This window comes from Solea senegalensis, linkage group LG9 (genome assembly GCF_019176455.1).
Source record: "Solea senegalensis isolate Sse05_10M linkage group LG9, IFAPA_SoseM_1, whole genome shotgun sequence".
In the NCBI taxonomy this organism is placed as follows: domain Eukaryota; kingdom Metazoa; phylum Chordata; class Actinopteri; order Pleuronectiformes; family Soleidae; genus Solea; species Solea senegalensis.
In genome coordinates this window covers 13,039,223-13,064,930 of record NC_058029.1, presented here as the reverse complement: position 1 = coordinate 13,064,930, position 25,708 = coordinate 13,039,223, and the positions used below count along the sequence as shown (strand labels likewise).

At 39.3% G+C, this 25,708-nt stretch overlaps 1 protein-coding gene across 2 annotated transcripts in view; it reads left to right on the top strand.

Annotated features, from left to right (window-relative positions):
* Positions 1-25,708, top strand: part of LOC122774892 (CUB and sushi domain-containing protein 3-like) — a 199,257-nt gene that overhangs the window by 6,720 nt on the left and 166,829 nt on the right. For both annotated transcript variants that reach the window (XM_044034485.1, XM_044034484.1), the window contains exon 2: positions 9,295-9,517. In XM_044034485.1, coding sequence (XP_043890420.1) covers positions 9,295-9,517 — 223 coding nt within the window. The remainder of the gene's footprint in view (positions 1-9,294; positions 9,518-25,708) is intronic.

Genomic DNA, 25,708 nt, shown 5'->3' with positions numbered 1-25,708 from the left:
CTATTTTATTTTTTGCCCTCCTTTGTTTTTGTTTATATTGACATTTAGTGTTTTGTATTTCTGTGGCACTTTCAGTTTGTCTTTCTTTCTTTCTGCCACTGAGTATCCAGAGTTTGCTGTGTCTCTGTGCGTGTCTTTGTAAACTCTAAAGGTGGCTGTGGAAATGAAGTTGCTGTTATTATCACATATAAACACATCTTGACAATTTATGTGGACCGTCAACTGGAAATAGATGTTTACTCGGACAGTGGAAAACAGTCAAGTCCCGTTTCAGCCTCTGTTTGTATTCGGATTGAAAAAGTGCAAGACGATTTTGCTGCTCTTTTCCTTTCTCTTGTCCAAGGAAAGTGAAGTGTTGATGTTATTGTTTGTTTGGAGGCAAGAGAGACAGGCATCCTATTAGATGTGTTGTTGGCTCACAGTTTTGTGTTGTGTGTACAGCAGCTCTCACAGTAGTGGCCTGGCATCAGGTGCAATATGGCTTAGTAGCACTTTGAGGATTTATTGGTGCCTAGCCACAAAATACTGTAATCACTATCTGCTGGTAGAAGTAGTGAAGGCACCAGCAACATTCAACATAAATGTTATTATACTTGGCCACACAGACACACAACCTCTGTTATTTTTTTTGTCCCGTTGTGCAGTGGTGTGCATTTGGGGTTAGTATTTGTGCATGTGCCAGCTGTGTTTTAGCGTGGATTTGATTTTAATATTTTTCACCTCAGTGGTTGGCAATTTAAAGCCTCCAAATGGAATATTTCAGTGCCCTTTCCCAAATTGCAATGACACACTCATGAGGTAATAGTCATTCTGTAGAAAGCCTCTTTTCTGTTTGTTCTGTATGGAGCCCATTTTCCTTTCATCAACCATGCAGACAAGCATAGTGAGCGGCTGTGATTATGCACATTCTATCAGTATGAATTGTGAAGGTGCCACACAGTCATGCAGATAATATCCTTCTCTTTGGGAACATCAATTTGGGATTTCTGTCTACTAAGGTTGTACTCTGGGCCCTGGCAGTCATCATTGTTGTACTCCTATTTGTGCTGATGACAAATTATTTTCACTACCCTCTACATTTTGTGCATATAGCAGAGGGCACGGCTTGTCATAGCTCGGAGAGGAAAGTGCTCAGATTTCTCAAAACTGAAATTAAAAGTTAAAAAAAACTATTAAGTGCTGCAGCGTCTCTGATTTGTTGGTGCAGAGCCTGAAGCTACATCGTCATCTGAAGTTATGACAGCGGACAAGCAACAATAGATTGTGTCCCCTGTTCTTAATTTCCTCTGATCAATGCAGTCAAAATCTGTAATTTTCGGTTTCTTTTCATTGCTTACTGTTTCATTTAAAAAAAAAAAAAAGAAAATCAATCAAATCACATTGTTTGTGATTACTACAGTAAAATTGTTTCCCAGTGCTGCACTCATTTATATTCTTAAAGCTGTATTTTGGAAAACCAATACTTGGCAGCACAGAAGTGTGCTTATGGTGTTTTGTAAGGGTGTACAGCAAAAGGAGCCTACTGTGGTGCTTGCTGACCTTTGTTTTGCATGGTCAGGGTTTCATCCCTCCAGTCAGTGTACTATATCCAGACAGTGCAGATGGATATCTCTGTATTGGCTGACTAACCTTTGAGGTCAGGTGCAAATCAATGCAGCTTTTTGTAATTTAACTTTGATTGCTATAGGTGCTGCTGCCTGCTCCTGTGTTTGTGATGGGCCATCATCAGAAACAATGATGAAATGCCATCCAGAGAAAGAGCTGTCCTTGACAAAACACTTGCTATAGTCCATCATGAGGAAATGGAGTATCAAGCAGAGACAGAGAATATAATGTATGCCTGAATCAGGGCACAAAAAGAGGAGCATGAAAGCACTTTGCTCAGTAAGGATGTGGATTCTGGACTTAGGATTTGTTTGATCATAGATAATGTGATGTATGAAGGATGAGGTTAATGCACTATTCATGCATATTGACTGGTGGTGCAAGTACTGTTCAAAGCAAGACTCAAACTTCTATGAATTTAGACTACAAGACACTGTGTATGCAAATCAAGTTAAGTTTATATTTTGCACATGTTTGATGATGAGAGGTAATAAAAGCAATTAAACATCTGCCGATTGTCTGTTCATCTGATGAGAAGAGCTCAGGACAGGGGAATGTGATCCCTGAACATAACTATTTCAAGGATCAGCTGCTCCCTCTCTAGCAGTCGCCACAGCGGGTGATGGGCACATTTGATTTGGCATTGATTTTTATGCCCGGTGCCCTTTAACTGACGCAATCCTACCATTTATCCGAGCTTGGGACTGGCACAAGGAGCACTGAGGTCAAATTAGAATGTCCAATTAACAATGAGCAATGGTGATTGGGTACCCCAGCCATTCACCTGGTGGGGATTCAAAACCAGCAACCTTTCCCAGCAAGTTCTGTTTTCCACTTGGCTAAACAATCACATTTGAAGAAAATTCAAGGTTTGTTTGTATATTAAAAACATTTGGAATAAAACATCTCTTGCCTAACATTAACTGGAACTGGCTCCAGCTTTCCCCACAACCCTCTTTATGCGGATTATATGACAACAATACAGTTGGATTTCATACAATAGAAACAAAAACAAAAACTTGAAACTAATTAGACAGAGATTAAACGATGCAGAATGTAATTTGTTGATAAGCAGCAGCAGATAATAGTGTTTTCCGCAGGTGGCATAAGGCTGCTTCACCTTGTTTGGTTTTAATTTCAGCAACACTGACTAAAGCGCTCCCAAGGTGAGACTGTACTTCATAATGTTGTATTTAGGCCTGGGACCATCTAATGCTTCACAGACAAGTAACAGGATTTTAAAATCTATCCGCTGACACATAGAAAGCCGGTCTGTAATTTAAAGACTGGTGACATGGCCTCCACTCTCTTGACCTGTAAAAACAGTTAGATATACTGTTGAAAATAAATGCATGGATAGGTTTTGTCTGTATTTTGATTAGACAGAAAGATTTGAATTATTTCTTTGTGTTTCATTTTGTTCTTAATGTGACTGTTGAAGTAGAATAGTTTTTTAGTTGCCTATTGTGGATTCAAGATTGATCACTGACATTTATTCATTCTCTCTGAAAATGTTATTTCCTTCTTTTTCTTTTTTTACATTATTTTTTCTCCCTAGGCACAACCACTCTCTGATTTGATCAATGTGAGGACCTTTATTCTCCTGGGGACACAGTTTGTATTTCCTTTATTGCAACTATTGTAGAGGAGGAAATGATATGAGTAAGGAGGAACAATGATAACATGAAGATAAAGGATAAAAATACGCAGATATGGATCCTTGGGTATAGTAGTCCCTAATTTGTAAATAAGATTTGTAACAGTGCCAGAAACGGACTTTTCTAGTTTGTCGAGCGGTATCTTATGGACCATTTTAAATTCAGATATACAAAATGTCACTTAAAGGTTTAAGTGTAGTTGCAGTGCAGTGGTTGAAATCCAGACTGAAAGGCATTTAAGTACAGAGCCTATAATTGGGCCTATAATGTTTCAGTCGGGGGAGACAAGTGGGGGAAAATGATCTTTTTTTACTGATTGTACAAATGAAATCTGATGATGAAGTCTTCAGAGTCTGCACTTTGCCTCAACAGGAAAGTATTGAGTGTAAAGGCATCTGGCCTGCACAACGGGATGGTAAATACCCCCTGGAGTTCAGACATGTGCGCATGTGAAGAGATAAAGACAGGGGTGAAATATAAATACCACAACTGAAGCAAGCAAAGGTGTAGATTCCCCGACTGAACTTAGAGCTTCATTTATTAATGAATGCAGTTTTATTAACCGCAGTCTCCTTGGCCATTGAAAAAAGGCTGCTAGAGACGTAGGGGGTGGCTCAGATGGTAGAGCGAGTCGTCCACTAACGACAAGGTCAGTGAGTGAAACCCCAACTCCTCGAGTCTGCATGTCAAAGTGTCCTTGGGCTAGACATTGCACACACAACTGCACACAGATGCACTATATGAACGGGTGTTAATGGGTGAGAATAATGGCAACACTGTGGGGATGTGTAAGTGGTTATCAAGACAAGAAAAAAACATGTATATATCATTTCTATTTATTTCTTTTATTAATATTCATATCATACAATAAGTGACAAACGCAAGAATCCAATTCACTTCCGCTGATTTCGGTCTCTTGTTTCAGTTTACACAATGATAGATTCACTTCTCGCGTGTCTGATAGGGCAGCGGCTCAGATGGTAGAGCACGTTGGCCAATCAATCATGTGGCATTTGTGGCATTTGTTGATAGTTGTAGAGAGGATTTGTGTGCATGCGAAGAAAATTAAATGTTCTCCTTCAAATGATTGAAATACGGTGTTAGATGTCATCAGTGTGGAATGCTTTCTTCTGGCGCTGTCACTTTTTAAATTACAGTCCTGTTTTAATGCTCAACGACCAATGGCCTATAGCGTTCCTCAGAGAGACCTCACAGCTGATCTCCTCCTGCTGTTATATTCATTCAGACAAGATATTGATAAAGAACCACAGATCTGCACTCTTTTGTATGTAATACAGGCGCCTTTTTGGCAATCAACACTTTATGGCAATCTGCTGTGCATGACTGGATAAACTTTATATTAAGTTGGACCAAAGAGGGGCACTACAACATTCGTTTAATTGCCAGTACTTTGAAAGTCATTAATCAGGGTGCGAAAACTTTCAATGTTACACTGCTTGTTCTAATCTACAGTCCTTAAATCAAACTTTATAGTCTCATTGGAAACAAAATGACTTTGAACATGCAGGCTGCCGCAGAAACGTCATCTAAATTCAACAGTTTCACTTTGTGGGGAAGAAAAGACTTTGTCTCGCAGTTCATTCGTCCATGCAGCATCCTGAAGCAACTACATGGGGAGGAGGTCACACTGTGAATGTTTATTTTCCAAGCTCGTTTAATGATGCCCTGTTCAAAAATAGGTGATTGGAAATGACAATTTCTCTCGCTCTCCACCCATTACATTGTGCCTTTTTTGTCACTCAAAAATATCGAGCATGCTGGTAAATGACTGCCCCTCCTCTCTGCCTGCCACATATAATTATCTATCTTTATACCAGTAAACAACACTCAAGCACAAGACCATGTCCGGGAAAGACAAAATGTTAAAGTTAAAGCTGTAAAGTAAAACAATGAAAATAATAGGACACTGCGTATGATGCATAATGCATTTTATTTACAAGATCAATCTTATTTTCCATTCACACAGGGAAAAGCAATGTGGTTCATTAACTGGATCATTCTGCTCAAAATTTCTGTATTCACTGCGAAGAGATTGGAAAACCACACTCATTAGTCTTGTTTTTTGTTTGCATGAGTGAGAAGCACTACAGGGCCAACAACACATATAAATATGCATGTTTTCACAACACACACATACACACACACACACACACACATGCAATTCAGATTGACAAATGGAGAAAAAAAACTCATCATGCTGCGAAGCAATTGTCAGTGTTTTGCTTTGCAAGTGTAACAATCAGTTATATGCAAAGGTGTAGCACAGTGAAAACATGGAGCTTGTGTGTGTATCTGAAAGGACAGGCGTAAATGTAAGTATTTGAGGAACAGTTGGGATCATTCGTGAGCTGTCTGTCAGCCGGCCCGGCTGCCTGCTGAGGCCCCCGTTTCTTTCTGACTTGTGCGTTATGATACTGATTTATGGTTCTGAACTCCATTTTCCCCACTGTGAAATCACAGCATGTTGTTAATTTGGTTTCTCATCGCAATTTATGGTCGGTGTTGCAGCATGACATTACAGAGGGATCACGTTTTACAGCTGCGGTGATGATGGAGGTCAAAGCAGGTAACTAAGCAGTGACAGTAGAATCCAAAGAAGACATACTGTAGGTCTAAGTGGTAAATTAATTCCCATGAGGAAGAACGTTGCTTCTTTCTTTGAAATTATAAGATGAATGTTTACAGTGTTCTTTTAATAGATACCCGCTTTTATGCAGATGACAGTGCTTAACACATTACAAGCTTACATGATTCAAAGCATTGAAAAGGGGGCATTCAAATTTATAATGGGTAGCTTATAAAAATGGAACTAAACTAAAAGGGGCAGTGGGAGGAGGCTGGGATTGTTGAGAAAATGAGAAGTGCAGTGCAGAGCGGGAAGAGAGATTCTGGGAACAATTGGCTGAAGAGGCAGTGAATGAAACTAGGTGAGTGAGGCGGAGAGAGGGGTGAGAAAGGAAAAGGCTGAGGGAGATACAAAGTGGGACAAAAACTGCAGCTGGTGGAAGAGAGTCGCAGGGATAATGAAGGATGAAAGGAATTCTTAGATCTGAGAAGGAGGGAAAAGGAGAAAGGCAGAAAGAGGAAAATATCTTGGCAATCTGCTCTGTCATCCCTAGGATGTCACGACAATCAGCCACACAAACACCACTTCACACAAACAGCATTATTCTGAATAGTTTGCAATGTTAGCCATCTAAGACTTGACAAACACCAAAATATTTATAATAGAGCCCTGTGGATTCTGTTCCTGATACTGTTACTGTAAACCGTCAGGGATATGACAAAACCTCAGATAAAAGCTGTACTTAAACTTTGTCCATGAAGATTATGTGGGTTTAGACGAGCCAGACAGAAGGTTTATCGGCTTTTTTTCTTTTCTTTGCTGGTGTAAGATTTCTTAAGTCTTATTCTATAATGGTCAATAGGAGTTACACAGCCACAACATTCAGTAATTCAGTAATAACCTTACCATAACTAAATCCTGTGTTTTGCTGTGTTGTTTCAAGATCTTACAAATACAAAAAGCTGAATATCATATAAAAAACATTCCATTTTACCTCAGCTTTCTGATATTCTTCTGTTTCTGAAACTCTTTCTCCATGTCAGGCTGAGAAAATAGATAGTGACGTCATATGAAGAATTACTATTTTAAATTTCAGAAAACTATAGAAAACAACACTTTATATCTAATAGAACTTCCTTTTAATCCTACAAGTAGTACTATTCTGCCCAGGGACGTGTCTCTTTAGATAACCCTATGTCTTCCAGTATATTGGGCATAACATTATGTTTAAAATGTCTATGCTGCTCCACTGCAACATCCTGTGGATATGACTCGGTACAATTGAATTCTTGCAAAATGTTTTTATAATTAAGTTCATGAAAATGTGAGAGGTGACTGCAGGATGAATCATAACATGAGGCCAAACATCAGTGTACAAATACAGCAAAGTCATGCATTTCTGCTCGCCGATTATCTGTGGGCTTCTGCTTTGACTGAAGTGAATCAAATAGTGGAGTAAATTAGCAGGGACTGCAGGTCACATCAGTTTTTCTTCATGTCTTGTTTGAGATCATTTTAAAATTCCAATGTGAACCATTCTGCCTCTATATATGCATTGTTTAGTTTGGGAACACAAACATATAATTTTTAAAAAATATGTTGGCGATGGCTTTGTTAAAAAAAAAAAGAAAAAAAAAAAAAGGTTATGGCAGTATGAGTCAGTGAATGTGTTCGGCCCTATTTCCGTTCATTAAAATCAAGAATGTGCGACAAAATGTTGCACTGCTCAGTTATTCACAAACCTCTACAGACCACCAAAAAATAACAATTACCTCTAGATATCACCACCTGTCATCAAAAATACATTGCATGCCCTTTGTTCGTTTTTAATCCTTCACAAGGGCTGTCTTCGTAATTACGATATTTCCAAGAGCAGCAATAATGTACCACATTGCAGGTCGGATGATGCACCTATTGCAAATGTGTTATGATGAACCTGTTTGCTCCATATTGGTGAAAATAAATGATCTGGCTGAAATTCTTGTAGTTGCATCTCCGTATAATATCTATAACTGTATTCATATAGCCACTTGATCACAGGAGGGAATTGGGCTGGGGTGTGTGCGAGTCACTTATCTGACAACAGGTGGAGATATACTGTAATGTCATGTCTATAATCACATCTACAATATCCTGAAGGTGTCGCAAGATGTTTAGATTGTGGCTGCGTGGCTGTGTCCAAAGGAAATGCAATTAAATGGAGTGACAAGAAGAACATAAATTGTCTGTTTTGCTCAGAGTAACATTTTGCCTAATTGCTCACATTAGTTTATTAGCTGACATACATAGTGTGGATTGTCTGTAAAAGGCCATTTCAGTTGTGATCTGTGTAGTTTTTCCCCCCAGAGATTGTGTGTATGTCCAAGACACGACGTGCATTCATGAACTTGAACTTCATGAACTTTTTCTGGCACAAGCACTTACCTCGTCAGGACCGGGAGTCCTAGTCGGTGTAGACTGCATCGCAATTAGGCTCGCTTCTCATTACGCCGCATTCAAAATAGCCTCAAATAAAACAGTGCACACTTTCCTGTGTGCTGTGACAGAGTGTACGGGTGCATGTTCAAACACTGAGAGTGTGGGAGTTTACTGGAAAGTGAGGAAGAATGGTGTCATAAAAAAACGTGTAGGAGTGCTCATTTACGATAGCACCAGTGAGGTTCGCCAAGCTATGGAATTAGTAATGTTAGACAATGATGGCATCATTCCTTAATGCACCACCCATGAGACACTATGTCCAGAGGATATAATTCTATACCATACGGTAACATTCTTGGTACATTATTTTTCAGCCTTGCACAAAAATGGGGATGTCTTTTAATAGGTTAAACTTAGAAACTGTGTCAAGGCTGTTTTCAGCAAGGCACCAGATATGTTTCTTGAGTGGGCCGTGAAACAGATTGTTAAGCACTTGAGGCACCAAATTGTCAGACCTCTCCTGCTACTTTCCTCTGGGCTTTCTGACCCTTGAAAAAGAATTTGGCAGTAATGATGCTTCAAAATCATTTTGTTCAACGTAACACTGAAGTCCTCAATTAAGCATTTCTCTTTGATTATTATGGCAGTTGGTGCTGCAGCCTATTCTTTTTTCCTCAATTGAAGGGGAACTGAAAACATGAATGGAAACAGAAAACGTGTCTCCTATTTAGTCAGTTGCCAGATTCCTCTCACAGCTTCTGCCAAATGAGAACAATGTGGATTTTCCAAACAATTTGTTTTGAGCTGAAAAATATTGCACCTGAACTCTCAGCAGTGCATGCAGTCTATAGGAATAGCGTCTGTCCTGGTGTATTAAAACAGTTTTAAAACCATTCAGTTTATTTAATGCTGCGTCGATGCTCGAACCGGGTGAAATGAAAGAACAAAGGAGCTCCACAATCAATACAATGTTTTGACAAGCTGTTGACATTTATATAACCGACTGTTTGTCTCCTTTAATTGCAGGTTTTATCCATACTTGTGGAGGCACTTTAAAAGGGAGGAATGGGACAATAGAAAGCCCTGGGTTTCCATATGGATATCCAAATGGAGCGAACTGTACCTGGGTGATCGTTGCCGAGGAGGGGAACAGGATTCATATAGTTTTTCAATCTTTCGCTGTGGAGGAGGAATATGACTTTTTATCTTTGTATGACGGACATCCTCACCCGGCTAACTTCAGGACAAGGTAAGCCAGCGGCCCTGAAGCCATGCACCTTGAAGGGTATTTTTAATGGCTGGCAGTCAGGAATGGAAAGATGTGAGGAGGGAAAACCGCCAGTGAACACTTCTGAGCTCTTTCAAGTACACATTACATTACAAAGACACTATACTATACTATACTCTCCGCCTCTCTCCATCACTCTCTCTTTCTCTACACATACACACACATATATATATATATATATATATATATATATATATATATACACACAGTATATATAGATTTAGCATCTCTCTTTCTCTCATTATTTGAATGGGCCATATTATGCAAGAAATATTAACATCTAATGGTAAGACTGTAACAGTGCAACAAACAGAAAACACCTTTGCAAACTCTTTCTCAAGGGCATCAGGGAACTACAGTGACCCTCCCATACCAGGATGTAAAAACACAATTTCACACTCTTCCACTGTGCTCTCTGCTCTCTCCTCCCTTCGTCTTCAGTGTTTTATGCATCTGGGTTATTTTAATTATTTATTTTAGTATTTATTCAGGGATAAGGGACAGAAACAGTGCCACTGAGAGCTGCACAGTAGTTATCAGGTGTAATGTATCACAGAATTATTGCTACTGCTAATTTCCAACAGCATTTCCTATGGGTGGAGCTGTTCTTTTTGTATGAGCTTTGATTTGAAGCGCTGTAGAAACATGGCGAGGTAAAATGGCAGCCCCTGCAAAGCTATGAGAACGAAATGATTTTTATTTTACAGTGACTATTCTCCTATTAAAAACTTTAGGTAGTATCTTCAAAATCTGCCAATAAACTCTCCTCAATGTTACATACTGGACCTTTAAGAGGTTTCAGATTCCAAACGCAAAAAAGCCCATCCCCAGCATTTATTACATTCTGACTGAGCATGCTGCGTTGGCTTCAGTGATGCGTGGGTCAGCTCAGTAATCACCATCCTTTATTCAGAGGCTTCACCATAGGAGAGAAAATCATCTAACACAGTTTTCATCTTGTTTGCCTTAGTCACTGAACAGCCATTTTAATGTTTATTTAGAGAGCTTTTCTGTAGTCATTCAATTTCTCTCTCTCTCTCATCTCATCAGATCTAATGGGCTCAACCTGTGCTTGATACTGACACAAATCAATTTGAAAGCGACACTTACTTAGACATGAAAGTCACATGTTTTGTGCAGAAGAGGCTTCCTGGCTTCCTTGGTTTTCACAATTTCCTTTCCTCACTAAATAATATTTAGTGTAGTAAATATACAATAGATTTAATAAAACAACACATGACCTCTTTATAGTAAAACACTGTTACTGTAGCATCGCTGCCCCCTCCACATTCTCCATGAGGAGTGCACACAATGAGCAGAGCCGTCACTCAAAGTGTTTTTTCCTGATAGTTTATTAGCAGTTACAACCTCAAGCTCAAAAACAAGCTGCTGGAAGTTAAAACAAACATGAACTGAGCCTCTGCAGTGAGTGACAGAGACACTGCTGTGAGAAAGACGCGTCGTCTTCCACTCGGGCTTTGTGACTCACACAGTCAGGAGGACTGTGAGGATTAGGAGGACATTTCTTTTTTGTCATCTTGACAATTTTAGCCAAGGAGGCGGACAGTGACGTCAGACTTTACCCACTCCTCAAATGATCCTGCAGAGCTTTCTGAAAGGACGTCTTGAGGTTCATCCTCCAAACTTTTGCAGCTGTCTCGCTGTACTTGCATAGCTGATATGCTTTCGCCTTCCATCTGTCAGTCACGATGTAAAATGCATCACTCTGCGTGCAAAGCGGGGCCAGGTGAGACAAAGACAAAACAATGCTATACTGAGAAAAGGATCATTGTGTGAACTCATTTATCATTCATCATAACAGACATGCTTTGAAGTTACAAAGCACAGCTTTAAAATATTCAAAAACCTTTTTTAAAAAATGTAATTTATATAAATTAAAGTGTGTTCCATCAGAGGTGAACGTTGGATCAAAAAAATCAGTGCCATTTATGTTGCTCAACTTTAGCAGAAGTGGACTGATGCTACTCGCTATTTTAATGGAGGCTGTATAGCAATATGTGTCTGTCTATGAAGGGGGAATAATTCAAGACCTGAATCATTGCTGATACTTCAGCAAGTCAATCATTTTACATACTGAGAAGATTGTGTTGCATAATGCTGTTTTCAAGGTCAGGCTTACAAGAGGTTCACTTATACATGGGGTGGAGTGGCTCTGTGGTTAAGACCGGTACCCTATGTGTGAAAAACATCATGGTCGCAAGTTCGATTCCACCCCTCGCTGACTGTACTCAATTCCATTGTAAGTCGCTTTGGATAGAAGCGTCTGCTAAATGACATGTAATGTAATGTAATACATCCAAGTTGCCAGAACATTACATATCAATCTAATATCTCCTCAGAAAAGGAGATAAAAAGGCATAAATATGATAGAATATTATACTTATTACTAAATCCATGGGCAATTATACAGAAATGCCTGATATTGCAATGACCTTTTATCCATACTGCATCCTCTAGAGGCTGTAAGGAATTGGCAGCTTTTTTCTGCTGCCACACCAGTCAAATCTATGTTATAAAAAAAACAAATCAGAATATTCAGCCTTAACACAACAACACTGACTCATGCACTTGTGTTATAAAAAGAGAGCATTTTAATACGAGTAATTTAACTTTTACGCCAGCAGTGTGGCAAAGACGGACTAATGATAGACATCCTGTGCTACTTAAGTTGCCTCATATGCTGAGATAAACATATCGGCTGTTAAGTATAACTAGTGTTGTCATAGAGCCAGAGCTTTGACTTCACTGCCAATTGTTGCTTTAAAATTCAGCAACAATATCAACGTGTGGTGCAGTTTTGATAAGACAGGTCTTTAATAATTAAATAGTATTTAGTTGCTTCTCAGTCTCATTTCACACAGAGTATCAAACCCAGAATGTATCGACAGTTTTGGTTAACGAGAGTAAGAGTAAATGGGCACTGGGGAGATGACCCCTCCATAAAGAAGAGACATATCCTCATGTTTCAATAAAGCTTAAACGCCAATATTCCCATTATCCCTGAACGCAGCACTAGTCTTCCACTTGAGCAAACAGCAGAGTCTCATTAGTCAGAGGTGTGACAGCTGTGTGAAGGAGCAGCATGGGGAGGAAGCTCCACCATGACCTGTGTATCACTAACTGCAGTATGTGGCTCTTTGTTTCGTTTTTGCTGCCTTCAGTTACTAAATTAGCCAGTTTACTCACAGTAACCTTTGCTAGGAAGGGCTTGGGAAGGTCTGGCTAATATGTAGCCCAACTTGAAAGTTAAAGTTGACTGTGTCTGCGAACTAGGTAAGAGCAATGAATTGTTTACTCTTTTACTACTTTATGCCAGTAAACAAATATCTTTGGTTTAGGGACAATTCAAGGCATTTGAGGACATTTAATCATGTGTGGGAAAGATTTTCCTCCATTTCCTGTAGTTTATGGACAACATTACTAATAGTGAAAGTAACCGTTGGCTGCAGCCCGACACGGGATGTATACTTTGCTGTCAATTAGAGGCCCTATAATGTCCTTACATGATGCAAACCTAAAGGAAGCAGTTCACATTTCCGCTTTCCTATCGTTTACAACCCTACTCCAAGCCTCAGGTGTTTGCTTAATGTCAGTAAATTGCACAGTTACTGGAAAATGGGGGGAAAACAGTAATTTGACATAAATGATGGCTTCGTTTGATATATGTCAGTGACCTGGTATTTCACACTCTGCAGCATAATGTTAATTTGTGTCACACCTGTAAAATACATGTTGTGAAAACGCTCCTCACAGATCTCAGCCTTCAGTGTTTTTCACCGGGGTAATTTTAATTGGTTTACTCTTAAACTTTGTGGATTTATCAGCTAACCGTGTGCAAACAAACAAACGGTACCTGCTACTCTGTATGTGTAGGGGTGAGACCAATGACATGATAATATAGTGTAAATCAGGGAGCAATCAAGGGGCTTTATGAAAGTATTAATTACAGAACTACTCCATTGGGATTTCATGGAATTACAGAGACATTAAGGTTAGTGTGTTTGGTCATACTGACATTGTTTAAGCACTGGTGTGTTGTTACCAACTGCCTCAGTTGGATTGGTAATTAAATGACCACTCTGTTGAAACTGCAGACCTGTTCAGTGACAGCTGATATGAACACATGCAGTGAAAAAAAAAAAAAAGGAAGATTTCTCTATAAATACTGTGGATGAAAGTAATTGTGGTTGCGGTGGTTTGTCCTCTATTTTTTGTCAGAAATAGACAGGTGTGCTGTCAGGCGAAGCTTTAGTGTGTCTCTCACTGTCTGGCTTCATTTAGATTAGTCAGTGTTAAGGTAACCAGCCTGGCTTGTTGCTCTGTCATCCAGTGTCGGATGATGCTTCTCTTGTCTTGTTTCTTTTCTCGTCACTGTTAGAGAAGGCTGGTGGTAAAAAAAAATAAATAAATAAATCTGTAATTGGCTTGTGCACTGCCATTTTCTAAACCTGTTGTAGAGTTTTTTGAGCCTAGTTTTGTACTTTCCTTATCTTCAGCTCCCTGGCTGAATGTGTTTTTATTATTCCATTAGAACTTTGTGTAATGTGTGTATGCAATGTGAAGTTTGAAAGTGTATGGAGGGATATATGTGAATGTTAGAAAAATGTTTTTACACCGGTATTCACATTTGCTCTTTTACTTTTTTCCACCTTTCAAACTGGATGTAACCCTTCTTTAACTCACTACTGGAATTTATTTATATGTTTATTTCGGTCATGACAGTTAGATCACTCATCACACATCATTGTAGTGTAGTTCACACAATACACAGTGGGCGAAGCAAAAGCTTATCTAGTCCCGCCCCCTTTATCATCATACAGTACATAATTATTCTTTTCTTATGACATTTTGACAAAACACATGTTTCAGCATCAGGTAGCACTCAGAGATGTAGTCTAGCTCTAGACAGTCAATCAGAATCCATGTGTGTCTGTACATGTGTCCATAATATTCCATCGTGAGTGACAGTCTCGATTTGTTGCCCGGCATGTTCAACTCCCCAAAAAGTTACAAAATGATCCAATCAATAGAGGTCAATTCATCAGGTTAACTATTAACTTGGATGGTGTGATAGCCCGTTTCGTTTTTCAGAATGCAGGGAGATGGAGCTTTGCGCTCATATACTTCATTACAGTAGCCCTCAGAACTTCTGCGGAACGACTGTCTGATCACAGACATGATTCACCAGCGTGTCACGCATTTGTGACTTCAGCGTCTCAGTACTGCAATTCCTAAATGGTTGAGTAACTGCCAGATACTTGCATCTTCCAATTTTGATATCTTGGGGGGAAAAAAAGGGGTAGAAGCACTCAGTCATTGAACATTTTATAGGCATAAAATCAAAAATAAACCCAGGCTGCCTGAATATCGTGATGGTCGTAAGAAGGCTAAAGTGGAGGTCGAATGATCCTTTTCAAACAAAATTTGTGTCTACTTTCAATTGCTTTTTTATGGTCGAAAACCTCAAAGTTTCTGAAGAATACTCCAGTTTAATGCTCGTCTCTGTGTGCCTCTGTCAGCTGAGCAGTTTCTGAGCCAAACACCCACTCTCTTGTGATTGGCCTACTGAGGGCACCCGCGCCCCTAAACTGTGTAGGAGAAGATTACATTAGATGCTTTTAGTATGTCTTTCAATTCATATAGCATTGTTTTTCAACCATTGAGGATAGGGTGATTGTATTTGTTAGTTTGTATCCTAATTAACAGCTTTTGATATTTATTTGTGGAAATTAACATTAAAGAAATGAAAGCCAGAATGCAGAACATTACTCACCCCCATTTATTGAAATTTAAAATTCAAGTATTGCCTACACTCTAAAGCAACCTTACAACCTCCAAGCATCCTCACTGCTCTCTTTAGCACTTCTTCAACCTTCTCATTACTTATCTAACCTCAGCTAATCTGACCTCCACGGTCACCATCCTCTCTCCTCTTCCTTACCAACCAGTTTAATTGGCTCATTTGAAAATGTAAATATAATTCAACCATTAAGATGTAGGATCACTGCATTCATTCGTTGTCTACTGACTTCTCATGGGTGCTTATCCCAGGAGGCACGGAAGGCGGGGTACACCCTGGACAGGTCACCAGTCCATCACAGGGTCACATACAGACATTCACTCTCACATTCACACCTACAGTCAGTCAGTGTCCAATTAACCTCTGCATGCTTTTGGACTGTGGGAGGAAACTGGATTACCCAGAGAAAACCCACGCACACACACACGGGGAAACATGCAAACTCCATGCAGAAAGGCTCTCATTCAGACAGGGTCAATCCATTAGTCCACCATGTAACTGGCCCAGCTACAACCATCATTCACTGTAATTGTACTTAAATTTCCATCTGCTAAGCAGCTAATTAAGCATTCATTAGTGAAAAATCTGTTTATGTTCTGGATGTTAGCGGGGCCAACCTCCTTTTACTTTTTGTTTAGATGAGGCAAAAATATACAACTTTTCTTGGCCTTGAGAAGCTGCAGTGTTTACTAATAGTTACACCCAAACTCTACATGTACCGTTCTGAAAAACTTAATGTGAACAGAGTCCTCTCCTCCGCTCTCATTCACCCCATGAAGTGACACACTGCGCTGCTCACTATAACAGCTACGCCTCATGTTACCTCTTGTGTAAAATGAGGACTGGAAGGATTATGAGGGGTGTTGAGCTCACACTGTGTGCAATCTGTGAGTGATCATCATTAGAAGAGCTGTGCTAATGACATGTGAAATTTTGCAGTGAAGCTACATATTTTTTTTTAAGCCTACAGTGACATGGGAAAGGATCAACCCAATACACATCTCTTATTTAACGTAGAATAATGTTATGCAATTCAGAATTTATCTTATTCCTTCCTCAAAAGAAACAATATTATACTAGATCAAGTTGAATATGTAAATTTATCACACTAACATTTGGTGATTTGGTAGAATCCATATCACAAGATATCCATATTTCTTTTTTTAACTATGCTTTTATATAAAGGAATTCAACCCAAAAGACCACAAGATCAAGCTGGTGTTCAAACCAATTAACTATTTACATGTTTTCCATGACCTCACATGTAAGTCATTCTTTTAAATAAAAACAATTTAAAGTCATGGCTTGGCATAAACACAGCAATACAATAATAACCAAATCTAGTGAAAGATGCTAAACAATATAATGGAGATGATGTAGCACAGTAACACATTGTAGATTTAGTCCAACTTTCAACCTGCTGTAGCTGCTAATAACTGGCACTGTTTTTCAGGACATTTAGCTTTTAATCAACTGACTTGGGACATTTTCTCAGAACATTTTTACACAAGTCATTTTAAATTTGAAGTAATATTTGTTCTAAGTAACTCATGTGAATGGCAATTTACTTTGACACCAAGTTAGTGTCAGTGTTCTTCATTTGGAGCTTTATACTCACTTTTAATTCAAACTTGCATTAAGTTCAAACAATTATAGCTCTCTCCTTTTGCAAGTTTATCTTCAAATTGGACATTTGATTATACACTAATCAGTTCTGCTATTTTTCTCTCTCAATCAGTCACTCCCATCTTTAGTCTTGTGTGTGGTTCATGAGATTGTTGGGCTTTTTTTTTTTAAACTTAAGTGACGGGGATTGCTATGATTATTACCTTGCCTTCAAAATACTTTCTCCACTCAGTCACCAAAGCTGCTCCAGGCTCCTCTGTGTGACAGGTAACCAGTCAGATAGTACCGTGGGTGGGACATTATTCAAACCCACAGAGTAGTGACTCACAGGGACAAGTGGATGTATATGAGCTAAAAAAGAATTTGCAAGTAAAAGTTCCATTGTGTAAGATTTCCTTTCAGCAGAAAATTAATATAAAATAATTAGACTGGTGGTGGTTTTTAAAGTATATCATCTGAATGTATAATTAGTCGTTTTCATTACTACAAAAAATCATTACTACAAAAAAAATACCTGCCCCTTCTATTCTAGGCAGTCATGTTTATAATGGACAAACTATAAGTACCTTTTGAGTTTTAATGATAACTGAAGGTTCTCTTGCGTGCTTAGAGGGTAAGGGTGAGATGAGTGAGGTTGAACTGCAATATGGAACTTCATTACACACTCTACCTTTTCGTTCTGTGAATGAGCGGTTTGTATGAAAACTGAAACCACAGCGATAAGTGATGTACACCTCTTTAATAGCATACTGCTCATCACTCTCTTTTACTTTCCCCCTGGCATCTTAGCACTGTTGATGCACACAGTGATGAGGATAGGCAGAAAATACCTTGCGGTAGTTAAGTATGTAATGCTATGTTATCTCATTATATTTTAGCTCGTGAAAATTCCCTTTTTTCCAATTCAGTGTGACTTTTACACTTGTAGTTTTGTGAGTTACTTGTCTATGAAGATGTACGCAGGGACAATGTGCAATAGATGGAAGCTGTAATAAAAAAATAAAAAAAACACAACAAATGTCTATTCTAGGCAGCTGTATGGGGTTGCTCTTTTGATGCAACTCTGACTGTTGTGCACATTTGTATCTTTTGAATCCCCAGGGAGCGATACAATGAAATTCTTATACCAAGTAACATTGAAATGAAACTCAAATGGAGGGACAATTTCTTTGATTTGAAGTTCAGTTCAATTCAATTTTATTTGTATGGCACCAAATCAAAACATACAATATTCCACTGCACATAGCAGAAATATGGCATCATTGATCTTCTCGGGTATCGTAGTCTTGAGACATTTGGTCCTTTCCAATATGAGACAGCATTAAAGCATAAATGTTTTATAAAATTCCCCAGTCTTGAGTTTTGTGTCTCCTCAAAGGTTGGATCATCTACCAGAGGCCTGGGAGCCTGAGCATTCTGTGCAGTATCTTAAACTGAGGACACACTACAAGTTTTTTTTGCCTGACGAGTTGGGCAGAGTCTGCTCCAGCCAGCATTAGTTGTGGGGGACAGTCGGCCTAGTTGGCACAGGAATCTGTTACATTACATTATTACATTACATGTCATTTAGCAGACGCTTTTATCCAAAGCGACTTACAATAAGTGCATTTAAACATTTGGGTACAAATAAGAGCTAGAAGTAAGTAAGAGCTTCAAGTAAACCAAACTATGAAGTGGTAGTCATAAGTGCGATGTATACGTTCTTTTTTTGTCGTCATCGTCGTCTTAGTCGAGGTAGAGTCGATCTGTTCATGTGTGAGGAATAAAGACCCGACCCAACCTCAGTAACAGTCAAACATTTATTTTTTTTCTAGACACTATCTGATTACCGACACAATCTGCAAACACATGCTGCCAACAGCCAATGAAAAAGAATTGGTGGGACACAGGAAATGGTGTCAGAAGATGACGGGAAGTAGCAAGAATATCTAAACGATGCCGATGCCACGTCCGGTGCATTCGTTAATATGTGAGTCTATATAGTCTATAGTGTGTCTCCAGCTGTAGCTGCACTTTTCTGGACAGTGATCTGGACAGAGCTACAGTATATGGGCTGTAACCCTCAAACTGAATGCTCCTATCATCACTGGAACTGCAGTTGACTTAATTCTTTATATCTTCTGTAGCTCATCTTTATGAACAATGTTGGGTTGCATGAGAAAATTCCACGAATCTTTGCTGTGCCTCAAGGGCCCAAAGTGTATGCCAGTAGAATCCTTGTTCTTCCACAAGTTTTTAATCCCTATGGTTACAGGTTAAGAAAGCATGTTATTTGGATGAAAAGCACATGTGTATATATAAGTGTGCATGCACTGTAAAGTCTCCTATGCAGGTGAATCTAATGTGTGGTTTAAATAACCAAGAAAACACTGTGATTTTCTGCTGCCTCAAGATAGCAATGTGCCAGACCACAACTCACTTTAAGACACCCACAGGTGCACTGATGAACGTGAGTGCATTTGATGCCTACACAGTGGGTGCTCGGTGTGAAAATAACAGCTGTATCATTTGGAAATGAGCAACTACTTCTGTGCTGTGCTGTGCTCCACATTGTGCTGGGTTTAAGATAGAGCCCCGTATCAGACTTTGAACTGACACTGACTGACAAATGACAAATCATGTAGCTGGTCCCATCAAAGGCGTACACTTCACCTGGTGTTCTCCGGGGGTTTATCTGTTTCTAATTTGGAGTTCTCTGATCAAATGCCAGTTGTGTGTTTGATTGTACAGTTACTCATCAGGTGAAACACGTCGATGTTTAACCCTTCCATTGCAACTCTCTTCTCCTCGGCCTTCATTGCTAACACCCAAATAGAGGTGGGGTCCTCTGCTTTAAATACAGAGGAACTGAAAGATTCTCAGCTTTTTTGTTAATAAAGTTTCATCAGCCAGGGCATTCATCTTCCCTCATCTTATGACCTGGTCCAAGGAGCACTTGTACTACCCCCCGTTGATCTTGGTTCTTTGGCTCCTGACAACAAAGCCATGGTTAGAATAGAAACCTGGGGGTAATAATGGAAACTGACTTTAAATTGGATAAGCAGATTAGCTGTGTTTCAATTAAGGCAAGTAGCTAAAGTTCGATTCCGCCGAGGCATGACCTTGAGAAACTCATGCATGCCTTTATAACTACTCGACTGGATTACTGTAACAGTCTTTATTTTGTGGTTAGCCAGGCTTCCCATCACTTGCCTCCAGCTTATTTAAAATATATTTAGAATACTGCAAGTTGTTATTGTTTATTTACATGTGTCTAAATGGCCTTGCTCCACCTTACCTCTCTGACTTGCATCAATGCTACACTCCTTCATGGTCCCTAAGATCAGCTGCTCTTGGTCGTCCCTAAAACAAGGCTGAGACTCCCAAATTGTGGAATGGCATCACTTCCTGTGTTTAAGTCTGGCTTCAAACACATCTTTTCATTTTGGCATTCGACTCAGCGCGAGTTCTTCTGTGTATGTTTTTAATTGTTTTTAACAATGTTTTTTTTTTAAATGTGCCTTATCAATTAATTGAATTAGATTGGATTTTGTTATGAGAGATACATATTTCCATATAGCATCACCAGCAGATGCTGCTGTTTTTTTTCGTATTCATTGAGGTGGTACTTCAGCTGGAAAGAATAAGGAAATGAGCATTAAGTCAGACATTCCTGTCCTCTCCTTTTCTTTCTGGGGAAATTATAAATAGAAACCTTCATAGAGATTAACGAAGCCTCTTCATTTATTAATGTTGTTAATTAATTAAGGCAGATATTCACACTGGAGCATGACAAAAGTGACAGTGAATTTTTAACTTCAAAAAAAAAAATCGACATCCCTGTGATGGACCTGATTAGTGTGTCTCCCTATTGATCTATGTATTCTCTTTGCTCATCACTTTAACTCAGTGCTGCCCGTAAATTACATTCAATCCCATGTGCCTTCAAGTGACCGGTTGACGCACTTCAGTATTGCACTAAATATGCTGAGGGTAGAAGGAGGATTATTGCAATAAAGGCTTTTATTTCAGTGTTGCCCCGCACAAATAATGACCTCGTTATGGTGATCTCTTGGTTGCTGTCGTTATACAATTACAGTGGCAGCTGTTGTTTTACTCGATGCCAAGCATTATGGGCCTTGACATCTACAGTTCATGTACTTGTTTACTCTTAGTATACTATTTCAAGGGTGCTTGAGCAGACAATAAGGAACTCACTGGGTTGAATCTTGAAAGTTGTCCTTTCTCTTTGAGGATGTCATGTAATTGTAGTTAGTGGTGGACAATATATAATTTCCACATTGTGATCTCAAGAACATGATCAGTCGTCACACTGAGGGATGTGCATTGTCAAGTGAGGTAACTCGAACATAAACATGTCACGCTACAGTTTGTTTTCAGTTTTTTCATCCCATGTAACAAAAGGAAAACCTGACTGATTTGTGTGTTCCTTGACTAATTTAAAAGAAAAGACTGATCCTATTTACTCGGATAAAAAATACTGTTCCTGCATTTTCTATCACTGCATGATATTTTACATGCAAAAGCAGAGCAGTGTCAATATGATTATTTTAATTTAATTTATTACTGGTTATAGTATGACATTTGATCTGTTCTCATTACATATGATGCTGATGGTTGGTTAAATGGGTGTAGACAAAAAATGTCATGCACAGAGAACCCACCAGAGGCAGAGCAGCTGTGGGTTTTCACACACTATTTCAGAGTGTGTGTTAAATACAGGTGGTAGTGAAAATAAATCAAAAAGGAACAGGAAGTCCGACTCTCAGGATAGTGTTTTATTACATGACCGTTTTGGTGCAAACATTGACCTTCCAGCGTGGCAGATAGTCTTCTGAGATTTACTTGCCAAATGAAAAACTGACCCATATTTGATTCTTGGTGGGTATTAATTTCAGGCTGTGGGACAGGGACTTTAAAAAAGGACGAAACCTGAAAAGACAGAATTTACAGTTAAACATCGGGCGGTGGTAGCAGTGGATCACTTCTAGTGAGACTTGTAAGACTAATTCTCTGCCCTGTTGATAAGGGCTTTTAAAATAAAACATTCCTATTGTAATTGCTTCAGTAACTGAGGCTAAAGAGTGAATTATACTACCTGACCTTATACTCCATTCCCATTGGTCAAAAGCCAAATTTTTTTTGTCAAATGACTGCAGTGAATGCAGGTTTTAGTCGGGTTTGGCTCCAAGCAGCTTAAGTGGGAATGCAAGTGTCACACTCATTTCTTCTTCATTTGTTCCATTTTTGCCAGTAGCACTGCAATGTGCATTCATCTTCCTGGTGATTGCCAGTGTCAATTTTGACTGAAAACTTTTATTTAGTTTTATATCACTTTCCATCATAATGCCAGGGCAGTCATTCTCAGAGTTTCTTTGCCAGCGGTGGTGTATTTAAAGGCTCCAGTTGTATGTTATTACAGTAAGGATTTTCTTCTTTGGTATAGCCCACTCTTGCATACACATGTCCAGTGTGTGGATGGGATACTTGGTCGAGAGTCAGCAGTATGCGTTCGGGTTTATTTTGTTCAACACATAAGAAGCACAAATGTATCACAAGGAACAAAGCTCCTACTTTCCGGGCAGCAGCCAATTTACTTTTGAATTTTTGTCTTTCCTCTTCAAACTGTTTGTCAGTTGGGTTGTTTAGTTTTCTTTGGAACAATCAGCTTCCTATCTACTGTCTCCATCATTTGGACAAAGTCCTCATCTTCAACAGTTGTGATTGGTAATCCTGTGCGTCCAATCCGTTTTGCTTTCGGCACTTCCTTGGTCTGCTGTTTCTTCGAGTCAATTTGTACTTTGAAGCACTTACAAGGGAGGCTGAAATAGTCTGCTAGGATACAGCTTTGGTTGCACTTACCCCAGGCCTCTCCTTGACATCAGAGGACTGAGGAATCTGTGAGATTGAAGTATGTGTGTGTGTGTGTGTGTGTGTGTGTGTGTGTGTGTGTGTGGGGGGGGGGTAATCAAGTTCTGCTTTTGCTCATTCATGTTTGAATAAGAGCACAAAAAAACCCAAAAAAACCTTACTCTGGTTTATGGCGGGTTCTTTAAGTCCTACTTGTGTCACCGTATCAGTTGGTTATGTCTATATTGTTTCCTCTTAAATGGAGAAGGTGGCACTGACACATTAGATGCCATGTGAGATTTGGTGCCATATCATTGCTCATGTACTTTAAAATACTATCCAAATTGAAAGTAGTACTTTTGTTAACTCATAGTATAGGTTGGTCATTTCTTTATCTGCTCCAGCATTTGTCTCATTAATACAGGATTATTGTTTCTTCAGTACACATGTGAAATATTTATAGCTCTTTGAATTTAAATGGTGGCTTACAGTATATGTAACCCAGTTTTATTTTTGAATCCACAACTCATTTGAAAATGACTTGCAAATGCATAATGCAAATTTGACACTTAATTTAAAACTAAAGATGAGCAGCACACTGTAAATTGGACTACTCACTATACTTTTTTTTGTATTATATTTTCCTCTGCAATTTTCACTTCTATTACGCAGAAAAGAAAAATCAAGAATTAAGTCATTGATATGATGTTCTGACCTTTATTACGTACTAAGGTCAGTGTCTGCGGCCCATTTAAAGAGTTAGGACATCCATCCATCCACTTTCTATCATTGTATCATCCTCATGAGGGTCGTGGGGGTCTTTAGCCAGTCCCAGCTGACACAGGGCGAAAGGCGGCGTACACCCTAGACAGTTTGCCAGTCCATCACAGGACCAACATAGACAGATAAACAACCATTCACTCTCACATTTACACCTATGATCAATCAATAATCCCTTATTTTGCATGTTTTTGGACCTGGAGTACCTGGAGAGAACACACATGTACACATCCAAACTCCACACAGAGAGGCCATTGGTCGAAACAGGATCCTAACCTGGTTTCTTGCTGTGGGGCAACAATGTAAGCCACTGTAGCCCTGTGTAGAGTTGGAACATGTCGTTGCAAAGCATTTCTATTAATCATTTCTGTCTTTGTTTCAATGAGACGCTCAGCTAAGATATTAAGCTTTATTACATAATGGGTCTTTATTTTGCTCAGGTTCTCCCTAAGAAATAAACAAAACCAAAAATGCAATCTAAAGGTGAACATTACACTACAGTTGTTAGATCTGTCTGTTTTTGTTTATCTTTTGCATGAGACACTAAGAGGTTAAGAACAGTGTAGCAACACAGAGCGATGGGCAGAGACAAACAAAGATAATAACAGTAAACCAGGACGACAGAAATGTAACCGCAAATAAGAGCAACATCAAGCAATGAGACCCAGAATGGCAGAGAGAGCTATTGTGACAGAAAGAACTAGTGCAACACAGAGGGACAGATCAAGGTAGAGAGACGGTGAGTTAGGAAAAAATACATCAACGCTCCCTCTCCCTCTCTCTCACGCACACTCTCTCTCTATGGAACGCTGCTACCATGATAGACTAATCAGATGGCAGGAATGCCTGACAGGTAACATCAGGGCTGATGTAGTGTGTTCAGGTGGAGGGAAAGGCTGCATCTGTCCAGGCAATCACTGGCATTCTTTTCTCAGGTGCTCACAGTCCTGCTGCTGCTATTGGTGCTGCTTTGATCCATGAACATGGGGCACCATAGCTGCCCAGACTCCCGGCGTGTCTAGACCCTCTTTGATAATTTCTGTTAACCTGGTGGAGCCCAATACAGATGCCGAACACCTGGTTTATATGACTCACACATGCTGCACAGAAGATTGTTTTAATGGCAGCGCTGCACAGAAGATGGGAGACATCTGTGAAGCTTTGTTATTGTTTGATTGCTTTTTCTACTTTGGGAAGAAGCCAGCGATATGAATTTTGTTTGGTTACTAGTGTGATAAGAGGCCTGGATTTGTCTTCTGCATTTAGAGTTACATAGCTGAGGACTAATGATCCCGTATTGTGTGTATTCAATCACCCACAATGTATTAATGACAGTGCAAATAAATGGGTTATTAAATTATTCAGAGCCATTGCAGAAACGCTGGACCAAATCCATACAACAGTTCAAAATGCCCTGAAAAATAGATGGCAAACCTCTAACTGGTCAGTAAAAGACAGCATCTGTTGATGACTGAGATATTGAGTTCTCTGAAGAAATTCCCCCAAAACAACAGTCACCACCTGCAGGGCGGGGTGAGGATTTGTAATCCACCATTTTAGAAAATTTGAGGTCAACAATGCCACTTTATAGATGCTCACTGCCATTAAACACTGCTGCCAAACTGTAATTTACTAGCAGTAAGAAGAGGAAGGACAGATTGGGATAAGAGATGAGCCACAACATTTTGGAAACAAAGTTTTCTGCTCTGATAAGTCCATGATTCACCTCTGTCAAAATGATTGATACAAACTCTGTGAAGCTTGGTGGAGGTGGTGTCATCTTTGTAGCTTGTGTGGCCGCCTCTGGAATAAACTCACTCTCTTTATCGGTCTTCATTTAAGATGTCGCACATGATTGAGCTTGCTTGCAGTGACTGCTAATGTTTATTTACTTACTTTTTTCCATCTCATCTAAAAATCAAGTGGTCTGATGGACAGTGTTTATACATCTATATGTAAATATCAGAAACAGCCAGATATTAAATAGCTATTTAGTTTTGAGAGGTTTGAAACACCTTTTGATAAGACCAAATTATAGTGCTAGTCCATTTTTATTTAACTTTTCTCTTGATGTG